Source organism: Furipterus horrens, unplaced genomic scaffold (genome assembly GCF_987537825.1).
Source record: "Furipterus horrens unplaced genomic scaffold, mFurHor1.1.pri manual_scaffold_4, whole genome shotgun sequence".
NCBI classification, from domain to species: Eukaryota; Metazoa; Chordata; class Mammalia; order Chiroptera; family Furipteridae; genus Furipterus; species Furipterus horrens.
The window spans coordinates 96,555,865-96,583,292 of record NW_028327174.1 but is presented as its reverse complement, the minus strand read 5'-3'; the positions used below and the strand labels follow the sequence as shown (position 1 = coordinate 96,583,292).

Sequence of the window (27,428 nt, the reverse complement as noted above, 5' to 3'; positions counted from 1 at the left end):
GCTCCATAAGATGCACAGATCCTCCTCCCCCCACTTTTTGGGGAAAAAAAAGTGCATCTTATGGAGCAAAAAATACGGTAATTAAAATTTTAGGGACCACATTATAGATTAAAAAGAAACTATTAGATTTTATAATTTTACAATGTATTTTATTCAACCAAAAACATCCAAAACATCATTTCAACAGGTTGAAACATGTTTAAAAAATCAATGGGCAATTTTACATTTTTTTCAAATTAAGTCTTTGAGATCAGTTGCATATTTTTACAGCATATCTTAATTCAGGTGCTAGGCTTTTTCTCAGAATTACTTGATCTGTATTTAGATTTTATAAAATTTACTGTTGAAAAAGTGGATTCATATACCCAACTAATTCCAGACATATTAATAAGTTTTCCAGTAATTGAATGATCAGTTTTTAAATTTCACTTTTACTTATTTTTTTCAATTGCAGTTGATATTCAGTATTATTTTAGTTTCAGGTGTACAGCATAGTGGTTGGACGTTAATATAACTTAAGTGATTCCCTGATAAGTCTAGTACACCTCTGACACTGTACATAGTTATTACAGTATTATTGACTACATTCCCTATGCTGTAATTTACATCCTCCTCACTATTTTGTAACTGTCAATTTGTACTTCTTAATTCCTTCACCCCTTTCATCCAGCCCCCTCAAGCTCCCCCCCACCTGATAATCATCAGTTTGTTCTCTGCATCTGAGTTTTTGTTGTTGTTTGTTTTTCAGATTCCATATGTAAATGAAATCAAATCTGTTTGTCTGACTTATTTCACTTATAACCTCTAGGTCCATCCATGTTATTGCAAGTGGTAAGATTTCATTTCTTATTATGGCTGAGTAGTCGTCGGCAGCCGTCCGTCTGGAGAGACGATGGTGTAGCTTCTTAAGAGTCTATCTGCACCGCCGAGAATGGTTGTGCAGTCCGACTCGGGAGTGACACGGTATCTGTCTCCTCCCGTGTTGAATCGACATCTTGCGATGACGCTGGAGTGTCCTCTCCAGTGAAGCTGAAGCTACAGAGCCTGGGCAGGGTGATATGGAGGGTCTGCTGTTGCCCATGCAGCAGACCCCCCCTCTCTTCGCAGCTGAAGGGTCCAAGGGAAAGACGGAGTCAATACAGCTTGGCTTCAGGTGCGCCGCAGGAGTTGCCGGTGTTGACTACAACGTCAAACCGCCTTAGGGACTCCGGCTCCGGATTTTCTGTCGGGGTTTACTCCCTTAGCCTTCCCCCTGAAGAGGTATGCAGCAAGGCAGCGGAGGTTTTTTGGAGTCAGAGTTTTCCTTCTCTGATGTGCCCTGACTGGAAGATCGAACCAGCGACACTTAGCTCGCAGGCCGACGCTCGATCCACTGAGCCAAACCAGCCAGGGTTGGCTGAGTAGTATTCTCTTTTATATATACACCACTACTTCTTTTTCCAGTTGTCTATTGATGCACACTTAGGTTGCTTCTGTATCTTGGCTGTCATAAAGCTACAGTGAACAAAGGGATGCATTAATATCTTCTTGGATTATTGTTTTGAATTCAAGAGGTGGGATAGTTGGGTTATATGGTAGTTCTATTTTTAATTTTTTGAGTAGCATCTGTACCGTTTTCCACCAGCAGTCTCACCAGCAGTGCAGGAGGATTCCCTTTTCCCCACATCCCCACACTTGTTTGTATTTAGTGATGATAGCCATTCTGAGAGGTGTGAGGTGATATCTCACTGTGGCTTTAATTTACATTTCTCTGCTGATTAGTGACATTGAACATTTTTTCTTATTTGTTGGTCATCTGTATGTCCTCTTTGGAGAAGTGTTAATTCAGATTGTCTGCCCATTTTAAAATCAGGTTTTTTGTCTTTTTAGTTTTAAGTTGTATGTATATATTTTGGATAATAACCCCGTATTGGATGTATTATTGGTAAATATCTTCTCTCATTCAGTAGGTTGTCTTTTCATTTTGTTGATGGTTTCCTTTGCTGTGCAAAAAAAACCCTTTTTAGTTTGATGTAGTCCAATTTATTTATTCTTCTTTTTCCCTTGCCAGAGGAGACATATCCAAAAAAATATTACTAAGAGTAATGTCAGAAAGTTTAATGCCTATATTTCCTAGTAGGACTTTTATGTTTCCAGTCTTATATTTAAGTCTTCAATCCATTTTGAGTTTATTCTTGTATATGGTGTAAATAAGTGGTCTAGTTTCATTGTTTTGCATGTTATCTGTTCAGTTTTCCCAACACCATTTATTGAATAGACTTTAGTTATTGAATAGTCTTTACTCCATTGTATATTTTTCCCTTCTTTGTCATAGGTTGACCATTTATTTCTGGACTCTCCATTCTGATTCATTGATATATGTGTCTTTTAATGCCTGTACCATGCTGTTTTGATTACTATAGCCTTGTATAGTTTGATAGCAGGTAGCATGATATCACCAACTTTTTTCTTCTTTCTCAAGATTGCTGTGGCTATTTGGGTTGTTTTGTGATTCTGTATAAATTTTAGGATTATTTGTTCTAGTTCTGTGAAAAATGCCTTTGGTATTTTGATAGGGATTGCATTAAATCTAAGATTGCTTTGGGTAGTGAGGACATTTTAAGGATGTTGATTCTTCCTATTTATGAGCATGGAATATGCTTCCATTTATTTGTATCTTAAATTTCTTCAGTTTTTTTTTTCTCTTAATGGTGTTTTTGTGTTATCCCTATACTTTTATTTATTTATTAAAATATTTTATTTATTTGTTTTTAGAGAGAGGGGAAAGAAGGGAGAAAGAGATGGAAAGAAATGTCAATGTGTGGTTGCCACTTGCACACCCCCAATGGGAGACCTGGCCCCGCAACCCAGGCATGTGCCTTGACTGTGAATGGAATTGGCGACCCTTTGGTTTTCAGGACAGTGCTGAATCCACTGAACCACACCAGCCAGGTCTTTCTTCAGTGTTTTATAATTTTTCACGTACAGGTCTTTTACCTCCTTGGTTACATTTATTTTTAGATGCAATTGTAAATGGGATTGTTTTCTTAATTTATCTTGCTGACAGTTTGTTATTGGTATATAAAAGTGCTACTAATTTTTGAATATTAATTTTGTATCCTGGTACAGGAATCCCTTACTTATTGTGGGTATTACATTCTAGATCCCCCCATGATACATGAAAATCTGTGAAGTAGGAACCTTACATTTATTTTAGTATTTACTGTACAGTACCGCAAAATCCCGCAATATGGTGAAAAATCTGCGATAAAAAATTAAATATAATATTTTTTTTTAAATCCCTGGATACAGTGAGGCTGCGATAAGTGAACCGCGGTATAGAGAGGGACTACCGTACTTTCATTTAAAAGTTTTAATGATATTTTTGGTGGACTCTGTAGGGTTCTCTATGATAATGAGTTTTAAAAAATTGGATGTCTTTTATTTCTTTTTATTGTATGATTGCTGTGTCTAGAAGTTCCACTACTGTGTTGAATAGAAGTAGTGAAAGTGGTCTTCCTGGTCTTGTTCTCGATCTTAAGATATTTAGCTTTTCTCTGTTGAGTTTGATGTTAGTTGTGAATTTGTCATAATGGCCTTTGTTATGTTGAGTTACGTTCTCTCTATTCCCTTTTTGCTGAGAGTTTTTATCATAAATGGATGTTGGATTTTGTCAGGTGTTTTTTCTGCATCTGTTGACATAATCATATAATTCTTATCTTTTGTTTATGTGGTATGTCATGTTGATTGATATGGAAATATTAAGTTAACATTGCATCTCAGGGATAAATTCCAGTCAGTCATGGTGTATGATCTTTTCAGTGTATTGCTGAATTAGGTTTGAAAACATTTTGTTGAGGATTTTTTGCATCAGTGTTTATATATTTTTTATTTTGTAATGTCTTTGTTTGGTTTTGAAATCAGGGTAATGCTGGCCTTGTAAAATGAGCTGGGCAGCCTTCCTTCTTGAATTTTTTGGGTGAATTTGAGAAGTATAGGTGTGAGTTCTTTGAATGTTTGGTAGAATTCACCTGTGAAGCCATCTCGTCCAGGGCTTTTGTTTGTGGGAGTTTAATGATTTGATTTCCTTAGTAATTATTAGTCTGTTCATATTTTCTGTTTCTTCAGTCTTGGAAGATTGTGTGATTCTAGGAATTTATCCTTTTATTTGTAGTTCAGTATGTTGGCATATAATTTTTCATAATATTTTCGAATAATCCTTTGTATTTCTATGGTGTCAGTTGTTACCTCTCTTTCATTTTTTATTTTATTATTTTGGGTCCTCTTTCTTTTTTTTTTCTTGATGGGTCTGGATAGGTTTATCAGTTTTGTTCATTGTATTAAGAATCGGTTCTTGGCTTTATTGATCTTTTGTAGTGTTTTCTTGGATGCTATTTTTGTTTCTGCTGTGTTCTTTATTATTTCCTTCCTTTTCCTCACTTTGGGCTTTGTGGGGTACTTTTTGTTATTTTTTTGTTTTTAGTTTTGGCTTCAGAATTTTATTTTAAAGGTTGTACAAGGCCAGAATATTAGGCTGTATCAAACCTGGGAAATTTATTAAGCACATGAGATAAATGAGAAAATAAAGAAAATTGAAAAGACAAAAGTAAACACATTTTCCATTTTGTACAACTTTCCATAACAGAGCCATTCAGTTAACTATGATTAGCTAGTTAAACATGCAAAAGTAGCCATTCAGATTTATCTGTGTACATAAATCACATTATTAATTAAACCTTTTGGTAGATTAAAATACTATGTTTCTCAAAGTATAGGTATTTTTAATGAAAAATTATATTAACTAAAAATATAGAATTTTAGGCACTTAACTGAAATTAAGGCATGGGTCACCTTAGAAAAATAGCACTAAAGCTGATATATTGTACCTGGATGTGCTTCCTTTTGAGTCAGCTTTTAGTTTGTCTGATTCTTCTAACCTCAGTCTATTTGGGTGGCATGGGGTAGGGTGAAAATGGGTAGCTTGTTCACAAATACACATCTTCTCGTGAGATTTCCTGAGATGTCACTCAAATCCATGTTCAGGACTAGGCTTAGCAAGATTTTAGTCACCGAGTTCAGCTTGCAGATTATAAACTACCAACTGAAGTGTTGTATCGAAGGGACATTGTAATTTTCCACTGAGACTGTCTTGCTTTAAATTAGTTGAAGAACAAATAATACCTAGTTAGCTCTTCAGGAAGATTATCTGGTTCTGAGGAATAAAGCTTAAAACTTAACTCGAAAATGCAGACAGTAGGGTGAACCACTTCTTATGTCCTTTTTGTTACTCTTTGGATTTTATTTATTTTTAGAGAGAGGAAGATAGAGAGGGAGAGGAACATTGATGTGAGAGAGAAACATCTATTAGTTGCCTTCTGTAGGTGTTCTGACTGGGGACCGAATCCCACAGCCCAGGCATGTGCTGTGACTGGGAATCAAACAGGCAATGACCTTTTGCTTTGCAGGGTGATGCCCAACCAGCTGAGTCACACTAGTCAGGGCCATTTTGATGCTCTCTGTGCCGTCCAGCTAATGTGTTGCTTGTGCTGAATCCATAAATCGCAGTCTGAAATAGTTGCTTTCAGTAAGGTCCAAGTGGTACATAATCTGATCAAACAGCTCTTGACCTTTGGCTTTTTTCAGCAAGTCGACCCTAACATCAGTACCATCCAGAAGGTGGGTTGTACATGATGATTAAACTTAGAATCTCCAGCTACAGGAATGTGTGTAGCAGCTCACTGAGCTGCTCTGAGTTGTTTCTGCTCAGCATTTTATGCATTGACCAATGCCTGAGTGTTTCAAGGAAGAAGCTCAGCATTTCTGTTACTGGGCTGGGATGCCCATGCAGTGCGACCAGAGGAGAGAGGTCCTAAGGGAGATTGAGGAGAGGGGTGGCTCTTCTAGAGATGCCAAGAAATGGCAGCCTGGGATGTGAACTCCCCATGTGCTAATCCCCTGGAGGACTGGGCTTTGTTTGTTCTTTTTCTAAATATTTCTTTTGGTGTAAGGTTACTTTGTTGATTTGAGAATTTTTCTTTTCTTTTTTTTTTAGGTAGATTATGCAGCTGTGAATTTCCCTCTTAGAACTGCTTTGGGGATTGTGTCCTATAGATTTTAGTTTGTTGTAATTCTATTTCATTTGTCTGAAGGTATCTTTTGATTTCTTCCTTGATCTGATTGTTAACCTATTAGTTTTTAGTAACATGTTATTTAGCTTCCATGTGTTGATATCTTTCTTAGTTTTCTTGTAATTGATTTTTGATTTCATACCAGTGTGATTGGAGAAGATGCCTGGTATGATCCCATTATTCTTAAATTAATTGAGACTTGTTTTGTGGACTAACATGGGGTCTATTCTGGAAAGCATTTTATATGCTCTTGAAAAGAATGTATATTCTGCTGCTTTTGGGTGTAATATTCTAAAAGTATCAATTAGATCCACCTGGACTAAGGTGTCATTTAAGGCTGCTTTTTTCCTTCTTGATTTTATGTCTGGATGACCTATCCATTAATGTCAGTGGGGTATTAATGTCCCTTACCATGACTATTACTGTAATTCTTTCCCTTTACGTGTGTCAAAATTTGTTTTATATATTTAGGTGCTTCTACTTTGGGTATGTAAATGTTTACCAGGGTAATATCCTCTTGTTGGATTCATCTCTTTAGCATTATGTCATGACCTTCATTGTCTTTATAGCCTTTTAAAAAGTATTTTGTCTAAGTATTGCTACCCCAGTTTTTTTTCCATTCTATTTGCGTTAATTAGCTTTTTTCATCTCCTTACTTTTAGTCTGTTTTTCTTTTGATTTGAAGAGAGTCTCTTATAACAGCATAAATATAGGTCTTGTTTTCTTATTCTTCAGTCACCTTTGTCTTTGATTGGTACATTTAATCCATTTACATTAAAAGAAATTAGTTATGGAGTTGTCATTTTATCATTCATATTTTTAAATTCTTTTTTTTCCTTAGTGTTTAAGAAGTCCCTTTACTATTTCTTGCAATAGTGGTGATGAACTTCTCTAGCCTTTTTGTCTGGGATGCTCTTTACCTTTCTTTTGATTCTTAATTATAGCCTTGCTGTGTAGAGTGATCTTGGTTGTAGCTTTTTGTTTTCTATCACTTTGAATATTTTGTGCCATTTCTTTCTGGCGTACAAAGTTCCTGTTGAAAAATCAGCTGATAATTTTTTTAAATTTTATTTTTTACTTTTTAAAGTGTATTTTATTGAATATGCTGTTACAGTTGTTCCAGTTTCTTTTCCCTTTGCTCCCCTCCACCCAGTACCCCCCTTCCCTCCAGCAATCCAACCCCGCTTAGTTCATGTCCATATAAGTTCTTTGGCTTCACCCTTTCCTATATTATTCTTAACACCCTTCTCTCTATTTTGTACCAACCAATTATGCTTCTTAATCCCTGCACCATTTCCCTATTTCTCCCCCTTCCCTCTCCCAGCTGATAACCCTCCAAATGATCCCCATACCTATGATTCTGTTCCTATTCTGGTTAGCTTAGTTGGATTTTGATTTTATTTTTAGATTCTGTTGTTGATAGTTGTGAGTTTGTTGTCATTTTAATGTTCATAGTTCTGACATTCTTCTTCTTCTTAAGTAAGTCCCCTTAACATTTTATATAATAATGGCTTGGTGATGATGAACTCCTTTAGCTTTACCTTGTCTGGGAAGCACTATATCTGTCCTTCCATTCTGAATGATAGTTTTGCTGGATAGAGTAATCTTGGTCATAGGTCCTTGCTTTTCATCACTTTGAATACTTCTTGACAGTCCCTTCTTGCCTGCAAAGTTTCTTTTGAGAAATCAGCCGATAGTCTCATTGGAACCCCTTTGTAGGTAACTCTTCTTTTCTCTTGCTGCTTCTAAGATTTTTTTGTCTTTAACATTTTAATTATGATGTGTCTTGGTGTGGTCCTCGTTGGGTCTAGCTTGTTTGGGACTCTCTGTGCTTCTTGGACTTGTATGTTTATTTCCTTCACCAAATTTAGGAAGTTTTCCTTCATTATTTTTTCACATAAATTTGCAATTTTTTGCTCTTCCTCTTCTCCTTCTGGCACAGTATGTTTAAAGTTGGCCCAGTGGTTCCTAAGCCTCTCCTTCTTTTTTTCAATCTTGTTTCTTCATTCTGTACTGATTGTTTATTTCTTCTTTATGTTCCAAATCATTAATTTGAACCCCGGTTTCCTTCTTTTCACCATTCGTTTTGTGTGGATTTTCCTTTTTTCATTTAACATAGCCTTCACTTCTTCCCTTCTGCGTTTGCCGTACTCAAGCATATCTGTCAAGTCTGTGAGCATCTTTATCACCAGTGTTTTGACCTTTGTATCTGTTGGGTGGCTATCTCCTTGTCTCTTAGTTCTCCCACTGAAACATTGATTTGTTCCCTCTTTTGGTCCATACTTTTCTGTCTCCTCAACTTTACAGGTTCCTGTGTTTGCCTCTGTGTCTTAGGTAGCACTGTCACAGCTATTACATTGTAAGAGTTAGAGCCTAAGGCATTTGTCAGTACGGGGTGACCCATTTCACCACGTTGTGGTGCTGTATGTAGGTCTGAGAGGGAACAATGCCACTTGCTCAGCACTCAACCCTTTTCCAGGCACTTCTCCCACTTCCCGCGTGGTACTGTTGCCTTTAGCAGTTGCCCTGGCCATGGTTCCCAGAGCGGGTGGGTCTGTGGACATTCTAGGACTGTGGGGACCCTCTAAACAAACAGGCTGTGCTGAGAGACTAGCAGTTTCTTCCTCCACCCAACCCCTACTGGTTTTCACTGCCAGAAGCAATGAGGTTTCATTTTCCCTGGTCCTGGAACTGTGAGCCACATGGTCTGGTTTGGTGCTGGGAGTGCTCACCAGGTGTCCCTCCCTACTTTTTTTAATGTGTGGCTGTGCTGTCCACCACCGGGCCACAGCCACTGTCACCACTGCAGCCACCTCCACACGACATCCTCTCTGCCCCGGCTCCGCCTCTCCTACCTTTCTTTCTAAATGAGTTTTTCTTCTTTATATCTTTGTTTGTTGGACTTCCATGCAGCTCAATTTTCTGGAACTTCTGCTTGTCTCTAGTTTTGAGGTAGTTGTATTCCTTCCTAGTTGTAGAGGGAGATGCAGTGTGTCTACCTACGCCTCCATCTTGGACAGAAGTCTCAGCTGATGATCTTATGGGAGCTCCCCTGTCAGTAACTGACTGCTGTTCTCTTACTGCTTTAAACATTTCTCTTTGTATTTAACCTTTGGCATTTTAATTATGTGTCTTGGCGTTATCCTCTCTGGGTTCATGATGTTTGGGAGTTTATACTTTTCTGAATTTGTATGTCTGTTTCATTCACCAGTTTAAGGAAGCTTTCCATCATTATTTGTTGAAATAGGTTTTTAATTCCTTTTGGTCTTCTCTGGTACCCCTGTGATGTGAATGTTGGTATGCTTGATGTTGTCCCAGAGGTCCCTTAAACTATCCTTACTTTTTTTTATTCCTTTTTCTTTCTTTCTGATTTGAATGGAAGATGACTTGATTCTCAGCTTCATCTAATTTGATTCTTTCTAATGTATTCTTATAGTTATTGAGTTCTTCATGTCTGACTTTTTTTTTTTATGGTTTCTATGTCCTTTTTTATGTTTCTTATTTGCTGAAGTTCTTAGTGAGTTCATCTATTCTTTCCCTAAGTTCATTGAGCATCCTTATAAACAGTGTTTTGAACTCTGTATCTGGTAGATTGCTTGCCTCCTTTTGGTCTTTTTTTTCCCTTAAGTTTTGTCCTTTTGTTTTATTTGTAATATGTTTCCTTGTCTCCTCATTTTGGCTGCGTCTCTGGGTTTGTTTCTATATATTAGATAGATCTGCCAAGTCTTCCAGTTGTGGCCTTATGTAGTGGGTGTTGGTGGGGCCCAGTGGCTCAGTATCACTGTTCACCCGAGCTGGACATTCCAGGAATATCTCTTGTGTGGGTTGTGTGTGTTCTTCTGTTGTAGTTGAGCCTTGGTTTCTTTTGGCATGTCAGTGGATGGGACTGACCCTTAGGTTGACTGGCTGTGAGCATTGACCATGACTACAGAGGACAGACTGCTGTGTGAGGGCTGACTCCATTGAGTGGGATGTGCCCACATAGTGCTTTGATGCCAACACCACTCTTTGGGTGTTGTTTGTGGAGCTAACTGGGTGGTTGCTCTATTTTGGTCTGAAGCTGCCCGCCGAGTGTCTAAGTTCTGGGGCCTTTTGGGAGGGGCTGTTGCACAGGCCCAGGTCAGCCACTGCCTGTGTCTAGTCTGGGACTACCCTGTAGAAGCTACAAAGTGATCTGTGGTTGGTAGCTGTCTGGGCTGGTGTTGGAGGCACCTGGGAGAGACTATGCTGTGAACTGAGGCCCATTTGGAAACTTTTGACAACTTTTAAGAAGAAAATAAACAGATTTCCTCTTTTTTTTTTGCTATTCAATATATATATATATATATATATATATATGAATATATGCATTTACAAAGTCAAGAGTATGTTAAATGTATATTCACTTTCGTTTTCTGTATTATAAACATTTTTAATCAAACATTGGTTGTAAATATATTTTTGGTAGGTGCCATGTTAAGTCATAAAGATTTCACTTAAACATTTCTCAGTTGAATTTTATTAATAAAGCTGATATATCATATTTCATAATGTAGTTGGTTTTCTCTACATTTTGGATCATTTAAGTATTATTGGTTTCCTGTTTATGGAATAATTGGATTAAAATATATGAATGTTTTTAAGACCCTTAGCCTTTTTCAGACTTGCTGCTTCCTAAATGCTCTTAGTTTTCAAGCAAAAAAACCCAACACTTTGAATTCAAATGCTTTTATTATTTTAAGGGAGAAAATAAGACACTGTTTACCTATAAGTTTTCAGTTAAAATTTTAAAATTTAGGAAATGTTTCATGCATTCAAAAAGAATTGTACAATTACTACCTGTGTACCCACCACCTAGCTTAAGAAATAAAATATTATAGAATTAAAAACTTGTGTAGCTCTGCTTGATTATAGAAGTCTTTATAATGTTGTGGATGTTTTATCTTATCCAAAAATATTTATATCCAAGATCTTTTGGGCCAGAATTTATAATTTAAGAAAGGTGATATGATGCATATCTATATATTATCTAACTTTCCAAGCAAGTTATTTTTTGGGGTGGGTGCCTCCCAGCTCCTTCATCAAGCACATTGGTATTGATGTATCAGTTCAGGTATGGTTTTGCCACCAAATTAGTTGCAAAAATCTTGGGGTTTTCAGTTGTTTTTGATATTCGGATTTGTGGATATTGGCTTCTAATATGTGCATCTTTTCACTGTGTTCATACAGTTTGATCAGTTGGTAGGATTTGCTGAACTTTGTGTTGAATTGATCATAATTATGAGATGTGGGTATAAAATGAAAGAGAATAAGACTACAATCAAAACAATATTTAAAAATTTTAGGGATTTAAGAAATCAGGGTATCAGTGAGGATTGGAGTCATTGGGGGAGGCTACACAACCTAAAACTTGACTCTTTCAAACTATGTGGCATAGATTACTGATAGAGGACAGCAGTGATTAATAAATAACCTTGTATTTGCTTCTGAGTATCTGCTTGAAAAGATATTTGTCATGCTGAGAACTCATGCTAGACTTTACAATTAACTTGATTAACTGATAGGTAAGAATTATTTAAAAAACCACAATTAACTTGGTTGTAACTGAGTTACTCACCTCACCCTTCCATAAAAAGAATGAAATGGCTACTAACAAGTGTTTTAAGTGTCATTGCTGTTCCTAGCAGAGCTGCTCTTTTTGGTGGGTAGGCCACCAAAATAGTGCTGCTTTAGCCACTTGGTTCTGTAATTTTTGGTCTCAGGAGAATCAGATTAAGGTCATACAACCTGATTCGCCTGGTGTTGGAAACCTGATATGCTACTCTGAGGGTGGAAGCAGAGACATCTGTGCTTTCTTTCACTTGTAGAAGCACCCCCCACCCCCAACCTCCTGCTTCTTACAGAGACTTTATCAGCCTGGGGCCTAGCCTAATAATTACCATATAATAGTGGTGAATGGTTGAGTTCCTTATTTAAGCCTTGAGTTTATAGTGACTGTGTGTGTGTGTGTGTGTGTGTGTGTGTGTGTGTGTGTGTAAAAGTAAGCCATTTACAAAGAAGTGTATACATGTAAGGGAAATATTTTCATCTGACCTTTTAGAAATAGCTTCTTATCCAAATAATTTCTGTGTATATACAAACATACATATGTATATACTTTTGTATACTGATGGGATTGTATTATACAGTTCTGTAACTTGCTTTCTCTCCCAGCATTTCATAGTATATCATGGATTTCTTTATGGAGGTTGTTAGATATAGACACTTACCTAAGAATTTTTTTTGACAGTAGTATTTTATTGTGTGGTTTGCAGATACCATTATTTAATTGTCTCTTGGTGAAAATTTAAGCTGTTCTTTCTTTTTTTGCTGGTAGAAATAATTCAGTAATTGAATATCATTGCACATATATCCTTGGACCTGTGAAATATGTCTTATAGAAAATAATTTTTAAAGTGAGATTCTAGGTCAAAGGGTATGCACATTTATATTTATTTGATAGATTCTGTCAAATTATACTTGAATGGGATTTAAAATTTGTGCTCTATTGTTAACCTTTTCACAGAGTGCCGAAGATAGCAGTGTATTTCTTGCCCCTAGTGACATTAAACAAAAAGGACAGAATATTTAAAAATATTGAAATACAGTGTTTTAAAATATTCAACTCATTTTATTATAGTAAATATTAATTAGTGATTAGTATAACCCATCACAGCATGTTGGTAATTTTGAGATTTAGGTCAGAATTTCACATATAATGCTTTAAATAACTAATGACTGATGTCTTAGATTTTCTAGTTCAACTTATAAACATTTCATAGCACAGCTCTGTTAGCCTATCTAATTGTAATTAATTTGAGGTAGATTACTATGTTGCCATTGAAGGATTTTCTACTTTCATTTGATTTATGAATATTTGGTGTTCCATTAGAGACTTGGGTTGTAGAAAGCTATTATTTCCCTTCTAGTCTGTGAGGAAGGAATGAGAGACTGCTGTTTGCAGTTGCATGTTATGCTTGTGGCTATTGGTGGGAAGAGTGAGAATTAAAGGCTAACATATAATCATTACATGTGTATTTTTATTTTTAGGCCCCTGGGTATACTTCAGGATTCTGAGTGGGTATATATGGGTGTCTGTGGGGTGAGGTCAGGCTGGCTGATGTTCTTGCTCAATGTAGGTATTGAAACCAATGCTGTTCTTTATTTATTTTTTTTATTTTTATTAACTTTTAATATGCTTTATTGTTTATGCTATTACAGTTGTCCCAGTTTCTTTCCCCTTTGTTTCCCTCCACCCAGTGGCCCCCCTCCCTTAAGTTGTCCCTCCCTTAGTCCATGTCCATTCGTTGTACATATAGTTCTTCTCAACATCTTCCTGTCTACTCCACTCCCTCCTACTGTGCTTCTTAATTCCTGTACCATCTCCCTCCCTTTTCCACCTTCCCCCTCCCTGCTGACCTCCCCCCTATATGTTCCCCATACCTATAATTCTTTTCCCACTCTCATTACCTACTTAGTTTGCCTTTGTTTTAATTCCCTAGCTTCTGTTGTTGGTTGTCTTGATACAGTTTTCATTTTAATGTTCATAGTTTTGATCCTCCTTCTCCTAAACAAGTCCCTTTAACATTTCATATAACAGTGGTTTGGATCTGATGAACTGCTTCAGTTTTACTTTGTCCTGGAAGCACTTTCTCTGCCCTTCTATTCTGAATGACAGCTTCGCTGGATAGAGTAATCACGGTTGTAGGCTTTTGCTTTTCATTACTTTGAAAATTTCTTACCAGTCCCTTCTTGCCTGCAGAGTTTCTTTTGAGAAATCAGCTGAGAGTCTTATTGGGACCCCTTTGTATGTAATTCTCTTTTTCTCTCTTGCTGCTTTTAAGATTATCTCTTTATCCTTAATTTTTTACATTTTGATTATAATGTGTCTTGGTGTGGTTGTCCTTGGGTCCAGTTGTTTTGGAACTGTCCGTGCTTCCTGGACCTGTAAGTCTATTTCCTTCCCCAAGTTAGGGAAGTTCTGCTTCATTATCTTTTCACATAACTTTTCAATTTCTAGTTCTTCTTCACCTTCTGGCAGCCCTATGATTCGTATGTTGGCCCGCTTATAGCTGTCCGATAAGTTTCTGAGCCTCTCCTCATTTTCCTCACTTCTCGTTTCCTCTCTCTGCACTGGTTGACTGTTTGTTCCTCCCCTATGTTCCAATTTGTTGATTTGATCCCTGGTTTTCTTTCCCTCACCACTAGTTTCATATGTGTTTTTGTTCATTTCAGCAGGTCTAGCCTTCATTCCTTCCCTGTCTTGTTAGGTCTGTAAGCATTTTTATAAGTAAAGCTCTGAACTGAGCCTTAGAAAGATTTCCTATCTGTTACTTCGTTAGATATTTGCTGTCTGGTCAGCTGCGTCCCCAGGATCTCTATCATGATCTGTGCCATCCTGACAGTTTTATGTTTACCTTTGCTTCCTGGGCAGGGCTGTCACACCTCCTGTGCTATAGGGAGCAGAGCCCCATGCACTCGTCACAGCCAGGTGACCTGTCTCACCACGCTGTGGCGTTTTCTGCGGGGGTAGGGGTCCAAGATGGTTTCCTGCTGTTCACTCTCCGCTGAGAGACCGGGAGCCTCCTCCTCTGTTGCCACCCCCTCCGGGCCTCACAGTCCAAGACAATGGAAGTCTGCCTTGCCTGGCTTTGGAATCACAAGCTGACGAGTCTGGTCTGCAGCCAGGGGTGCTCCCCAGGTGCTTCTCGTCTCCCCCTAAATATGGGTGCCTGTGCTTACCGCTGTTCTGCCACCGTTGCTGTTGCCGTGGACAGCAGAGCTTGACCTCTCCTCCCTGGCTTTGCGCCTCCTACCCGTCCAGACAAGCACCACTTCTTTATAACTTCATATGTTAGACTTCCACTTATTTTCTGGATCTTCTGGTTTTGTGGTAGTTGTATTTCTTCTTGGTTGTGGAGGGAAAGGGAGCGTGTCAGTCTAGGCCTCCATCTTGGGTGGAAGTCTCCTGTGTTTGTTTGCTACCATATCCCAGGCAGAGCTGTGGCTCCTACTACGTTGTAAGGGGCGGAGCCTTAGGGATTCATCAGTAAGGGCAACCTGTTTTGCCACTTTGTGTCGCTGTATGTGGGGGAGGGGTCTGAAAAGGAACAAAGTCGCTTGCCCAGCACTCGCCCCTTTTCCAGGCACCTCTCCCACTTCTGCACCGGACTGGCACCCCTCTAGCTGCTGCACTGGCCGTCGTTCCCAGAGTGGGTGGGTCTGCGGACTTTTTAGGTCCATGGGGGCCCTTTAAACAAGCGGACTCTGCTGAGAGACTGGCAGCTTTTGCCTCCACCCCAACCCCCACTGGTTTGCACAGTCCGAGGCAATGAGGCTTGATTTTCCCTGGTGCTGGGACAGTAAGCTGAGAGGTCTGGTAAGGGGCTGGGAACGCTCCCCAGGTGTCCCTCCTGACTTTTTAAAACGCGTAACTGGGTTTTCTGCCGGCCTTCTGCTGTTGCCGCTGCTGCCACCACCACACGGTGTCCTCTCCGCCCCAGCTCCACTCCTCCTACCTGTCTGGCTGAGTATTTCTTCTTTATATCTTTGTTTGCTGGACTTCCACGTAGTTTGATTTTCTGGAACTTCTGGTTGTCTCTAGTTTTGAGGTAGTTGTAGGGGGAGACTCAGCATGTCTGTCTGCGCCTCCATCTTGGCCGGAAGTCCCAATGCTGTTCTTGTAGGGAAAAATGATTCTGGAATTTTCTAGTAGTTTTCTTTTTATGGTTTTTCTGACCTAGCTGACAAGTTTTGTGTGTGAATATGTAGTAGTGGTTACGTCTGAACTCAGTTTTGTGTTTTATTTTAAGACCTGATGGAGATTTTGTAATGGATATGGGAAATAGGATTTAGATGTTAAAAACACTAGATCACAAAGAATTGACCTCCACAGCTGTGCCTCTTCTACCTTCCATGTTTTTCTGTTTCATTTCAGTAGCATTTTCCTGCTTCCTTTTGGAGACCTTGAGGTGGGTTATTTTGCTACTTTTTTTTTTTTTTGCTACTCCTTTTTTATGGCTATCTGTATATTCTTGTTAAGGAATAGAATAGTACTTTCCCTGTTTGGAGTTAAAATTGAAGTTTAATAAGGAACCTTATTAAAGAACTAAGGGAAGAAAACTCAATATCTCACTGCCCGCAACATAGAGAAGGCTTTTAAAAATAAATGGGTTATTTAAAGCAATAAATGTTTACTGTAAAAATTATAAAATAACAAACAGAATACTACTTTCTTATTCTAACCTTTAGTTGACATTTGCTGGGCTGGTAGGACTTATAAGATATGTAAATTAATTTCCTTCTACTAACTCTACTACAGATTGATGCTGGAGAATGGATGTTATGTAGTGATACTTAATGTCTAGTTGATTGGCTTTGACATCCCTTATGGCCTGATCTTTTCTCTTCTTTCTCCACTCCCCTTCCTCCCACAAAGTTTCCATTTATCTATAAGTATATAATTATTGAATGCATGCTATGTGCCATGTACAGCAGTAAGGGCTGTGGATGATACAGTAATGAATAATGGGTGTGTTTCTGTGTATAACAATCCTATTTTAATAGGGTTTATGGTATACTAAGAAATGCAGAGAAAACATGTAAAGAAAGTAATTATAAGTTGTAATATATCTTAAGAAGCAAACAATTGTGTTCTCTATAGTTCCAGTTAGTATCTGGTTCTGCAGTAATATTTACATTATCATATTGTAAGTTATTTATTGGTTTTCAATTTATAGAATTTTTGTAGACAAAAGGAGACAGTTATAAATAAAATATTATACACCTCTACAATATAAAAGTAATGATATATGTGATTAATGGATGTGGCTGGGTGTATTGAATCCTAGATTCCTCATCTTATACTGAGGTGGAAATTTAAAAGTTTAAATCTGATAGAGCAAAAAAAGAAACAAGTTATATTAGTTAAATTTTTAAAATTGATCATTAGAACAAGTAAAAATAAACTAATCCAATAAAAGTGGGGAAAAAAGGGGGTTATGAACAAAATTCATTACCTTTTATAGGGAGAGACTCAAGAAATGTATTTAAAGATTTAGATAACAAGATATATTTATTCTTTCATTTAATATACAGGAGTGGGCAAGGTAGGTTTACAGTTGTGAGTACATGAAACAGTTTATTCCTGTATTATTTATTTATTATGAACCTATAAGCAGTCACTCCCCATGTCTCACTGGCCAGGCCCTAACAATTGTATACTTTCTGTCTCCATAGATTTACGTTCTTTGGACATTTCATATACAGTAAATAGAACCAGCCATATAATTTGAGGCCTTTTGTGTCTGCTTTCTCTCATTCAGCATGTTTTCAAGGTTCATTCGTTTTGTAGCATGTATCAGTAGTTCACTCTGTTTTATGGCTCAATAATATTTTGTTGTATGGATAGTCTCTTTCGTTCACCTATTCATCAGCTCATGGACATTTGGGTTGTAGCAATTCTGAGTTTCTACTTTTGGGTTGGCCAAAGAGTTCGTTTGGTTTTTAAGTAAAAATAAAAAAAAAGTTTCATTTTCAATAATAACTTTATTGTACAACATATTCAGTTTTGTTCACTACATTCTGCCATCTTTCAGGCAACTTCATAATTCCACCTTCCCAAAACTTTTATCTTTTTGAGCAAAGAAACATTCTAGGTGCCTTTTGCAGTCTTCCAGGGAATTTAATTTTTTCCATTAAGAGAATTTTGTAAAAACCAAAATAAATGGAAATCCAAAGGTGCATTTTCTGGTGTATACAGCAAATGAATCAGAACTTCCTGGCCAAACTGTAACAGGTTTTGCCTGGTCATAAAAGAAACATATGGTCTTGCGTTACCCTGATGGAAGATGATACATTTTCTGTTGACTAATTCTGGATGCTTTTCAGCAAGTGCTGCTTTCAATTGGAACTAATTGTTTGGTTTTCCAGAAAGAGCTCATATTAGAGGAGTCCTTTCCAATCCCACCATATACACAACATCACCTTCTTTGGATGAAGACTGCCTTTGTTTGGTGTGGTTGGTGGTGGTTCATTTCACTTGCCTGACAATCTCTTCTTTTTTACATTATTGTATCATTGCCCATCACAATTTGTTTTAAAAATGGAATGTTTTCCATATGTTTAAGTAGAGAATCGCATGTGGAAATACAGTCAAGAAGGTTTGTTTTCACTTAACTTGTGAAGAGCCCAAACATCAAAGCGATTAACATAACCAAGCTGGTGAAAATTATTTTCAACCTTAATTTGGATATTTTGAGTATGTCAGCTCTCTGCTGTGTTGTATAACATTGATTGTTCTCAATTACTGTCTTGAGTTGATCACTATCAACTTCAATTTCAACGACCCTGGAGCATTGTCCAGCCAGATCTCTCCAGCATGAAACTTCGAAAACCACTTTTGATACGTTCAGTCATAGCAACTTCATCATACACTGTACAAATAATTTTCTTTTTGTGTTTCTGTTGTGTTTTTAACCTTTCTTGAAATAATAAAGCATAATATGCCGAAAATGTGTATTTTCTTCCGTCTTCAATATTAAAATGGCTACACAAAAATTCACCAATTTTGCTTTTTTTTTAAATGCATGCTCTTATGACATATGACAGCTGTCACAATACAATCTAACAAAATGGTTTTGAATGAAGTTAAAGACAACAAAGTGCTACTAGGGCCATGTTATGGAAAAAACCGAACAAACTTTTTGGCTAACTCAATAGAAGTGAGATTGCCAATGTATTCATATGAGTATTTCTGACGATATATAGCCTATGTTTTAAAATACTCAGCCGGGGGTTGTGGTGGGAAGAGAGACATGGAAGAGAGGAGGGAGAGAGAGAGAAAGAGAGAAAAAGAGAGAGAGAGAAAGAAAAAAAGAAAGGAAGGAAGGAAGGAAGGAATAAAGAAAGAAATGAGAAACATTGGTCAGTTGCCTCCTGTATGTGCCCTGACTGGGGATTGAATCTACAGTTTAGATATGTGCCCTCAGTGGAAATTGAACCCTTAACCTTTTGGTGTATGGCATGATGCACCTGGCTGGGGCACACTCTTTAAAATCTAATTAGGATATATAGACCATGTGATTTACTTGGATAGCATTTTCAATAAAGGAATATTTATAAGGTCTCTTCTACACAACAGCGGATTTTTGGAAAGTATTGTTAATATGCTGAAACCTGTTAGTTGACCTAAGCCAGTTCTTTGGTAGAATGATAGTAGGAAATGACAGATCTAGTTTAGATCTGTATTGAATTATCTTTGAGAGAATTGTGGAAAGTAGGATAGCCATGATACGTATTTTTAAAATTTGTTTTTATTAATTTGTAGAATACATTTTCCTTTTTTTAAAAAAATTAAAGCTTTATTGTAATGTGAGTATAAAGATCTTTAAGTGAAGCTAAAGCCTCCACAAACATTCCCCCTCACCTTCAACTTCCTCCCCTTACAATATAAGTTCCCCTCCCTTCTAATCATCTCTGTTTCAAATTTGGCATTTCCCATGTAGGAATTCTTTATATATTTTGTTTACAGAACTATTATATATATGTTACATATATTTTTTTACCTAGTTTTTGGTTTTCCTTTTAACTTTGCTTATAGTGTTTTTTTGTAAAATATTTTACCATTTTGACATAATTTGTGTATTTGTTGTTTCTTAAAAATTTTTTTTAGTTGTTTTTGCTTTCTGTTTCTTGTTTAAGAAGCCGTACCTTAACTTGGGTTCGCAGGATATTATTCTAAGTTTTATTCTAACAGTTTTAATAGTTTTCAAATTTATATTTTTAATGTGCATAGAATTTATATTTCTGTGTATTTTGTGAAGTAGGGATGTGATTTATTTTTTCCAAGGATACTGTTACCTAACAGCAGTTGGTGGTCCTGCTGCCTGCCGCCACCCTCTAGGCAAAATTCCGGAGGCAAAGGTTTGGTGATAAAGGAAAGGAGTCTTTATTCAATTCAAAAGCAGTTACTTAAGCCTATCAAGTCACAGCTTCAATCACTTAAGACTATCAAGGCTAAACTCCAACACCTGAGTTCTGCTAGCATTTCCCCTTTAGTTTCTGTAGGGGTAGTTTACAAACTAAAACAGCAGAATACACAAAAGCTACACAATTTTGGAAGAATGGCTGGTTTCTGCCCCCTCTAGAACTCCTGAAGAGTAAACCCAGGCCAGCCTGACCCTAGGTTGTGCCCAGAGTTCCTTCCCATCCAAAATGCTCTGTTGGGAAAGGTGGGCAGCTGCAGCACAATTATCCAGGCACCCTCCGGGAAGAAGCTCAGATGAGCCTGAGAGCCCGAGCCCCAGCGAGAGCCAGCCTTCTTTTTATTCCTATTGGCTCTGGAGGCATTCAGCTTCTCAGCCAATTCCGTCCTAGCCTGCTTTCCACTGCCTCAGCAAACTCCTCCTACAGCCTCTCCTACTCCCCAGTGATCTTAATCAGATCGCTTTTTATCAGTACCAGTTGTTCAGACCCCATTATTGGATGATTTGTCCTTGCCTCACTGTTTTGAAATGTGACTTTAAAACTCACATATATAATTTAGACTACAGTATTCCCTCACTTGACCCTGGCTGGTTTGGCTCAGTGGATCGAGCGTCGGCCTGCGAGCTAAGTGTCGCTGGTTCGATCTTCCAGTCAGGGCACATCAGAGAAGGAAAACTCTGACTCCAAAAAACCTCCGCTGCCTTGCGGCATACCTCTTCAGAGGAAAGGCTAAGGGAGTAAACCCCGACAGAAAATCCGGAGCCGGAGTCCCGAAGGCGGTTTGATGTTGTAGTCAACACCGGCAACTCCTGCGGCGCACCTGAAGCCAAGCTGTATCGACTCCGTCTTTCCCTTGGACCCTTCAGCTGCGAAGAGAGGGGGGGTCTGCTGCATGGGCAACAGCAGACCCTCCATATTACCCTGCCCAGGCTCTGTAGCTTCAGCGTCATCGCAAGATGTCGATTCAACACGGGAGGAGACAGATACTATGTCACTCCCGAGTCGGACTGCACAGCCATTCTCGGCGGTGCAAATAGACTCTTAAGAAGCTACACCATCGTCTCTCGAGACGGACGGCTGCCGACGACTGTATTCCTGGGCTAGTACTGGCCAGTACTATACACTTTTAATTTCTATAGCTTTAAAAGGCTATATATAAGTTCTTATGATAAATCCTGAGGGTCAGACATGATTTTTGGAGTCCAGATATTTTTCCCAGGAGTACCCAGTGAGCATTATACAGTATTCTGTAATCCTACACATTGTTTTCTCAGTGAAGTGTAAGAATAATCACACTAAGTGAGATACATATAAACAGTAAGTGACCTGAGATCACGTCAAGTTTTGCTGCTAAGTGAATTAAAAAAACAACAACATATTTTCAGATCTTTTTGTATTTTGGATGGCAGATAAAGGATCGTAGACCTGTGATTCATATTTCTATTTAGGGGACATATTCCTTCTTTGTCTTTTTATTTCAGGTTGTTTTGGTTATTCCTGTGCCTGTACTTTTGTGTTTGAATTTTAGAGTAAACTTATGTGAAGAATCCTATAGAGATTTTCATTGGGATTTGAAGTAGTTGGGGAAGGACTGACACCTTTACAGTGTTTGTTTTCTCATCTATGAACATAGATATCTTTCCTTTTGTTCAGGTGTCCTTTCAGTAAAGTTTTGTAATTAAAAAAAAATGCTTGCATATTATTGTTAGATTTATATCGAAGTGTTTTTATGGTTGCTATTCTGAGTGGATTTTTAAAAAATTGCATTTTCTAATTGTTATTGATGTGCAGAACGTGTTACTATTTATATATTGATCTTGTGTCTGACAAATTTGTTGAGTTTTATTATTAGTTCTAATAACTTCATTTGATAATCAGGCATTCAGTTTTATCATTTCCTTGTCAGTTACTTTTTCTTTTCCATTTGAGTGGTATGGTTTCAGTATTCAGTTTTTAGACATGTGAAATATTTTTAAAATGATGTTTACTATGAAATAAATTGTGCTGTATATAAATTTTGAATGCATGAGTAAATAAAGGATAGAAGGGAGGTCTTCCTCAAATGGGGGTAATGAAAAGTTTCTTAAAAGAGACATGGTTATTATTGGAGGATTTACTGTGTAATCTTTTCATTACAGATATGGTGTAAAATATTTCTTCAAGACTGGACAGCTGAGGACCCATTATTTCTGATTAGCCTTAAGCAGACTTACAGCCATAGAGAAAACTCACGGCGTTCCATATTTTGCTTTCTGCTTTATACCTTTCCTGGGAACTAAATTCATCTTGTAACCATGTATGGAAGTGCTCGCTCAGTTGGGAAGGTGGAACCAAGCAGCCAGAGCCCTGGGCGTTCACCTAGGCTTCCACGTTCCCCTCGCTTGGGTCATCGTCGAACCAATAGTACAGGTGGGAGTTCCGGAAGCAGTGTTGGAGGTGGCAGTGGGAAAACCCTCTCAATGGAAAATATCCAGTCCTTAAATGCTGCCTATGCCACATCTGGCCCTATGTACCTAAGTGACCATGAAAATATGGGTTCAGAAACACCTAAAAGCACCATGACACTTGGCCGTTCTGGGGGACGTCTGCCTTACGGTGTTCGGATGACTGCTATGGGCAGTAGTCCCAATATAGCCAGCAGTGGGGTTGCTAGTGACACCATAGCATTTGGAGAGCATCACCTCCCTCCTGTGAGTATGGCATCCACTGTTCCTCACTCTCTTCGTCAGGCAAGAGATAACACAATCATGGATCTGCAGACACAGCTAAAGGAAGTATTAAGGGAAAACGATCTCTTGCGGAAGGATGTGGAAGTAAAGGAGAGCAAATTGAGTTCTTCAATGAATAGCATCAAGACCTTCTGGAGCCCAGAGCTGAAGAAAGAACGAGCCCTCAGAAAAGATGAAGCTTCCAAAATCACTATTTGGAAGGAACAATATAGAGTTGTGCAGGAGGAAAACCAGGTTAGTTTTATATGTATGTTTACCTTTACTCTGAATTCATGTATATAAGTGAAACAAGCCATTCGTTTTTGTTTTTTTTTAGGATTATTCCCTCTTGGTTTATTTTTCTTTTTGTTTATTATTTAATTTAGTATTTTCTGTCCTCTGTTTCTTGGTCTTTTTCAGATTTGGTTCTGTGCTTTGATTTTTTTTTGGTTGCCATGTCCTCCTGACAACAATGAGGAGCTCTTCTTTCTGTGGATAGTCGTGATAGTTTAACTTCAGGATGCTTATGTAACTTTTTATTTTTATTTTTTAGTTCTTTAACAAATTTAAGGTGGAAGGAAGGCAACTTGGTGTGATTAGTTGCTTCTGGGAAATAAATGAGATAACTAGGCATTATAATCATGGGCTTGCAATTCAGGAGCTAAATGCTATCTTACTAGATGTAAGAAACACTCATTTGTTATTTTCCTGCCCTCTTCCAGGTTATAGTTGATGTTTTGGCAATAGTCATGCTACATTCAGTGACATATAAGTACAAAGTTGTGGACAAATCATATTCAAGCTGCAGCAATTAAAGTCTTAATCATACCTTATATTTAAAATACTTTTAGAACTTTCCTTAAACTTGCAAGTTTGAATTATTTGTCTTCTTAAAAAAAATCTATACTATTAAAGGAGAATTTTAAAGTTACTACCTCGTTGTTGGTATTAGACTTTATTTTTGGGTTAGGTTAATAAAAGTTATGAAGAAAGTAATAAACTTCTTATTTGGATTTCTGCAGTGTTCATGAATGATGCTAAGAGGTAAAGAAGGAATTACAAATGTTCTCTGTCTCTGATGAAGTAAATCTAATTTAAGGTTTCCGTTGATGTTTTACTTTTCTATTACTAATACTCAGCTCAGGCATTCAGAACTACTGTTCTGGTTTCTTGAAGAAGATTGTTACTGGAAGTTAGATTGTTTTGTATGTTAAAGCCCCAGACTTACTTTTGGCTCAGTGCTTCTCATCTTTTTTTCTGTGACAGACAACTATACATAATGATTATTAACTGTGACAGTGGTGCTCAGAAGAAGGAATATATGTGTGGAAAAAAGATGTTTAAAATCTTAGATATGCCCTGGCTGGTGTGGCTTAGTGGATAGAGTGCTGGCCTGCGACCCAAAAGGTCGCCGGTTCGATTCCCAGTCAGGGCACATGCCTGGGTTGTAGGCCAGGTCCCCAGCTGTGTGCAAGAGGCAACCGATCACTACATCTCTCACACATCAGTGTTCTGTCTCTCTTTCTCGCTTCCACTCTCTCTAAAAATAAATAAAATAAAATCTTAGATATGTTTAGTTATAAAAAGCCACCCAGGTGGTTTTGATGTCTCCTCACCTTAAGAATCATTGATGCTCAAGATAAAATACTCAGATGATATGTGACAACAGAATGGGGAAATACTTTTTCTTCAGTTAAAATCTAAGTTGCAGAAAGTGAAGTACAATTTGAAAAGTTTATCATTTTTAAATATAAAATAATGGTACATTCTGAAAGCTTTTTTTAGTGTGGTGTTGAATTGTAAACATCAGGAGAGGAGCAATGAGTTTGCTTAATTTAGTCTTGTGGTAAATTATCAATGTAGCATAGGTCTTAGAAATGGGTAGATACAAGGTTCTTTTAGAGATTGATAAATTTGGTGGATATAAGGTTCTTTTAGAGACTGATAAATTTGGAGTATGTACTGGTGGTATATCAGTGCACAAATATGAGGAACTTTATTTAGACAATTAAGCATCATAGTGCATCATACTTGAGTATTGTCCAATCTCAAATGTATCATTAATATAAAAATCATAATTTATTTTCATTGACCCCAAAAGTGGCTGAGCTATAACTTATAAATATTGTGTAAAAATTATGCATGAATAAATACTTACCTTTAAAAGTTCTACCTTTAGGAATAGATTGTGTGTGTGTATAAATGTAAATATGTGTATATATAAGTGTGTGTGTATATATATATAAATATATATATATACAAATAATTAAAAGTGTATTTTGGTAGAAGTTAAATTGGGTTTATTGGTTTTATCACTGAATTAGCTAGCCTCCAATGTACCTTTTTGATGATGCTGAAAATATGCTTGTCACCAAGATAGTTTTAATGTCATGCAACTTGGAAGTGTTCATTTTAATGAGGAAAAACGAATACTTCTTTATTTTCAAGAAATTAAGGCAGCTAATTAATGCCTATACTTTAAAAGCTGCATGGATAAAAAGCAATAGCAGTTTCCTTCCTAATTATCAAGATACATTCAAAGACAAAATATTTGAATCTTCTGAAAAGACTACAGTAGGGACTTAGCACTTCAGTCTAGCGGCAGTGAAACAGCCCATGATGCCAAAAAAGCCATATGTGCTGAAGGAGGGTGAACACTGCCTTATCTAGATTCCGCCCCTTGCCCTAATTAAACACCAAGGCTGGCAGGAATATATTCTTCCTGCACCCACTATAATGATCATGTAATCCTAAAATTGTATATCTTTGGTGCAGAAAACGAAGGGTGCAATTTTAAAGTAAAGTGAGATCTGCAATGAAATATAGAGAACTGAGAACGCTAATTAATAGATTATAGTGAGCCAGCGGTGGGCCTTAATTAAACTCTGCATTCATTATACCCTCCACGGCCCTCAAGATCAGACATTTTCCAGTTTACAAAGAAGATTGGTTTAATAGGATTTACAATAATTAAACAAATTTCCCCATTCCAGTTTGAGACTGGGGATTTAGATTCATTCTAAATGTTTGTTCTGCTGGGCCACAGAAATCTTGGTCTAGAATTGTATCAGATGTCAAACTGTATTTGTTAGTATTGCCTAATGTGGATGGTTCATTATTATGAAGTTCTTTTAGAAGATTGTTTCTAAAATAAATACTCAACTGTTTTTATGTCTCATACTGGTTTTGTTACTGAACTTTTAAATATTGGTGGTTGGAGAGATGGGACGATACATGTTTTAACAGGAAAGGCCCTTTTTTAAAAAAAAAATTATTTATTTACTGTGTTTTTAGAGAGAGGGGAAGGGAGGAAGAAAGAAAGGGAGAAATAGATCTGTGTGTGGTTGCCTCTTGTGTGACCCCAACTGGGGACCTGGCCCGCAACCCAGGCATGTGCCCTGACTGGGAATCGAACTGGCGACCCTTTGCTTTGCAGGCTGGTGCTCAGTCCTCTGAGCCACAGCAGCCAGGGCCCTTCTTTCTTTTTTAAAATTGACAATGAGGAAGGCTTTTCGTATATGTTTGCTTGATGAAGAATAAAAATCCAGCTGTGGGCTTGCTTGAATAGCAAAGCTAAGGCTTTGGATGATTTACATTTTTTACCTTAACCAACATCTAACAAGATATTGTCATACTTTTATTATTATTATGCCTTGTAATATTTCTGTGTGTTGAGTTTAGTTGGAAGCTTATTTTAAAAATAGTTATTTTAAAGCACTTTCATTGGAATTTTATGTGGTCATAATACAGTCTGTTTAATATTATAGTGTGGCAAGTGAGTTTAATGTTTTGCTTTGTGTATTTTTTTATTTTTTATTTTTGAGGTCTGATTTTATTCAGGATTCAGGTTTTTTGATCCTGGTTTTATTTATTTAGGGACCAAGAGAATTTCAAGTTCTGAAATACAAAAAATAAACTTACTTTGTGTGACTCTTTGTCATTTGTTCTCACTGTTTGGACACAGGTGACTATTAATATTTTAATAATTTTATGTTGCACCTTGATGTGTCACACGATATAAGCCGTTATTTGAATTTAAGTTTTTTCATGAGGTTGCTAATTGTTTCACTGTCATTGAAAATCTGGTCTTAAAATCTGGGGTCTATGTCTTGGACTATTTGTTTAACTTTTCTGTTTAATAATTCTGATTTAACATAGAGATGAATTATGAGTGATTACTCAGAGTCTTGTGAATAAATCAGTGGCCTTGTTTATTTTCCAGATATTTTTGATATTTTTTGGTGTTCCAGATATGGGATATGTTAAAGACACTACGCAGAACGACCTGAGAAAATTAAATCAGATGTAAACTAGATATATGTTTTTTGGGTGTAGTTCACAGTTGCTTTCAGAAGCAAAATTTGTTCATGGGTGACTTATGGAAGTTTAAGCTACCCGTCCATTGGGTCTTGCCATGTATGCAGCTATATAAGTGGGTTTGGAAATTGGCTTCTGGTAGAGTTGGCAAGTTTGCTTATCTGAAATGTGGTGGAGTACCATGAAAAATGATTTAGTGAATTTAATTAAAAATGTGCAAATATCTGAGAAGGCTTATTTGTGGGGAAATAAAGAGAATTTGCCAGAGGAGTGCAGTCTTTTTTTTTGCCTC

At 37.3% G+C, this 27,428-nt stretch overlaps 1 protein-coding gene across 3 annotated transcripts in view; it reads left to right on the top strand.

The window, feature by feature from the left end:
- ERC1 (ELKS/RAB6-interacting/CAST family member 1) overlaps positions 1-27,428 on the top strand; it is a 520,356-nt gene that overhangs the window by 6,754 nt on the left and 486,174 nt on the right. For all 3 annotated transcript variants that reach the window (XM_090273801.1, XM_090273803.1, XM_090273802.1), the window contains exon 2: positions 22,250-23,074. In XM_090273801.1, the coding sequence (XP_090129927.1) occupies positions 22,406-23,074 (669 nt within the window). In that variant the 5' untranslated portion in view covers positions 22,250-22,405. The remainder of the gene's footprint in view (positions 1-22,249; positions 23,075-27,428) is intronic.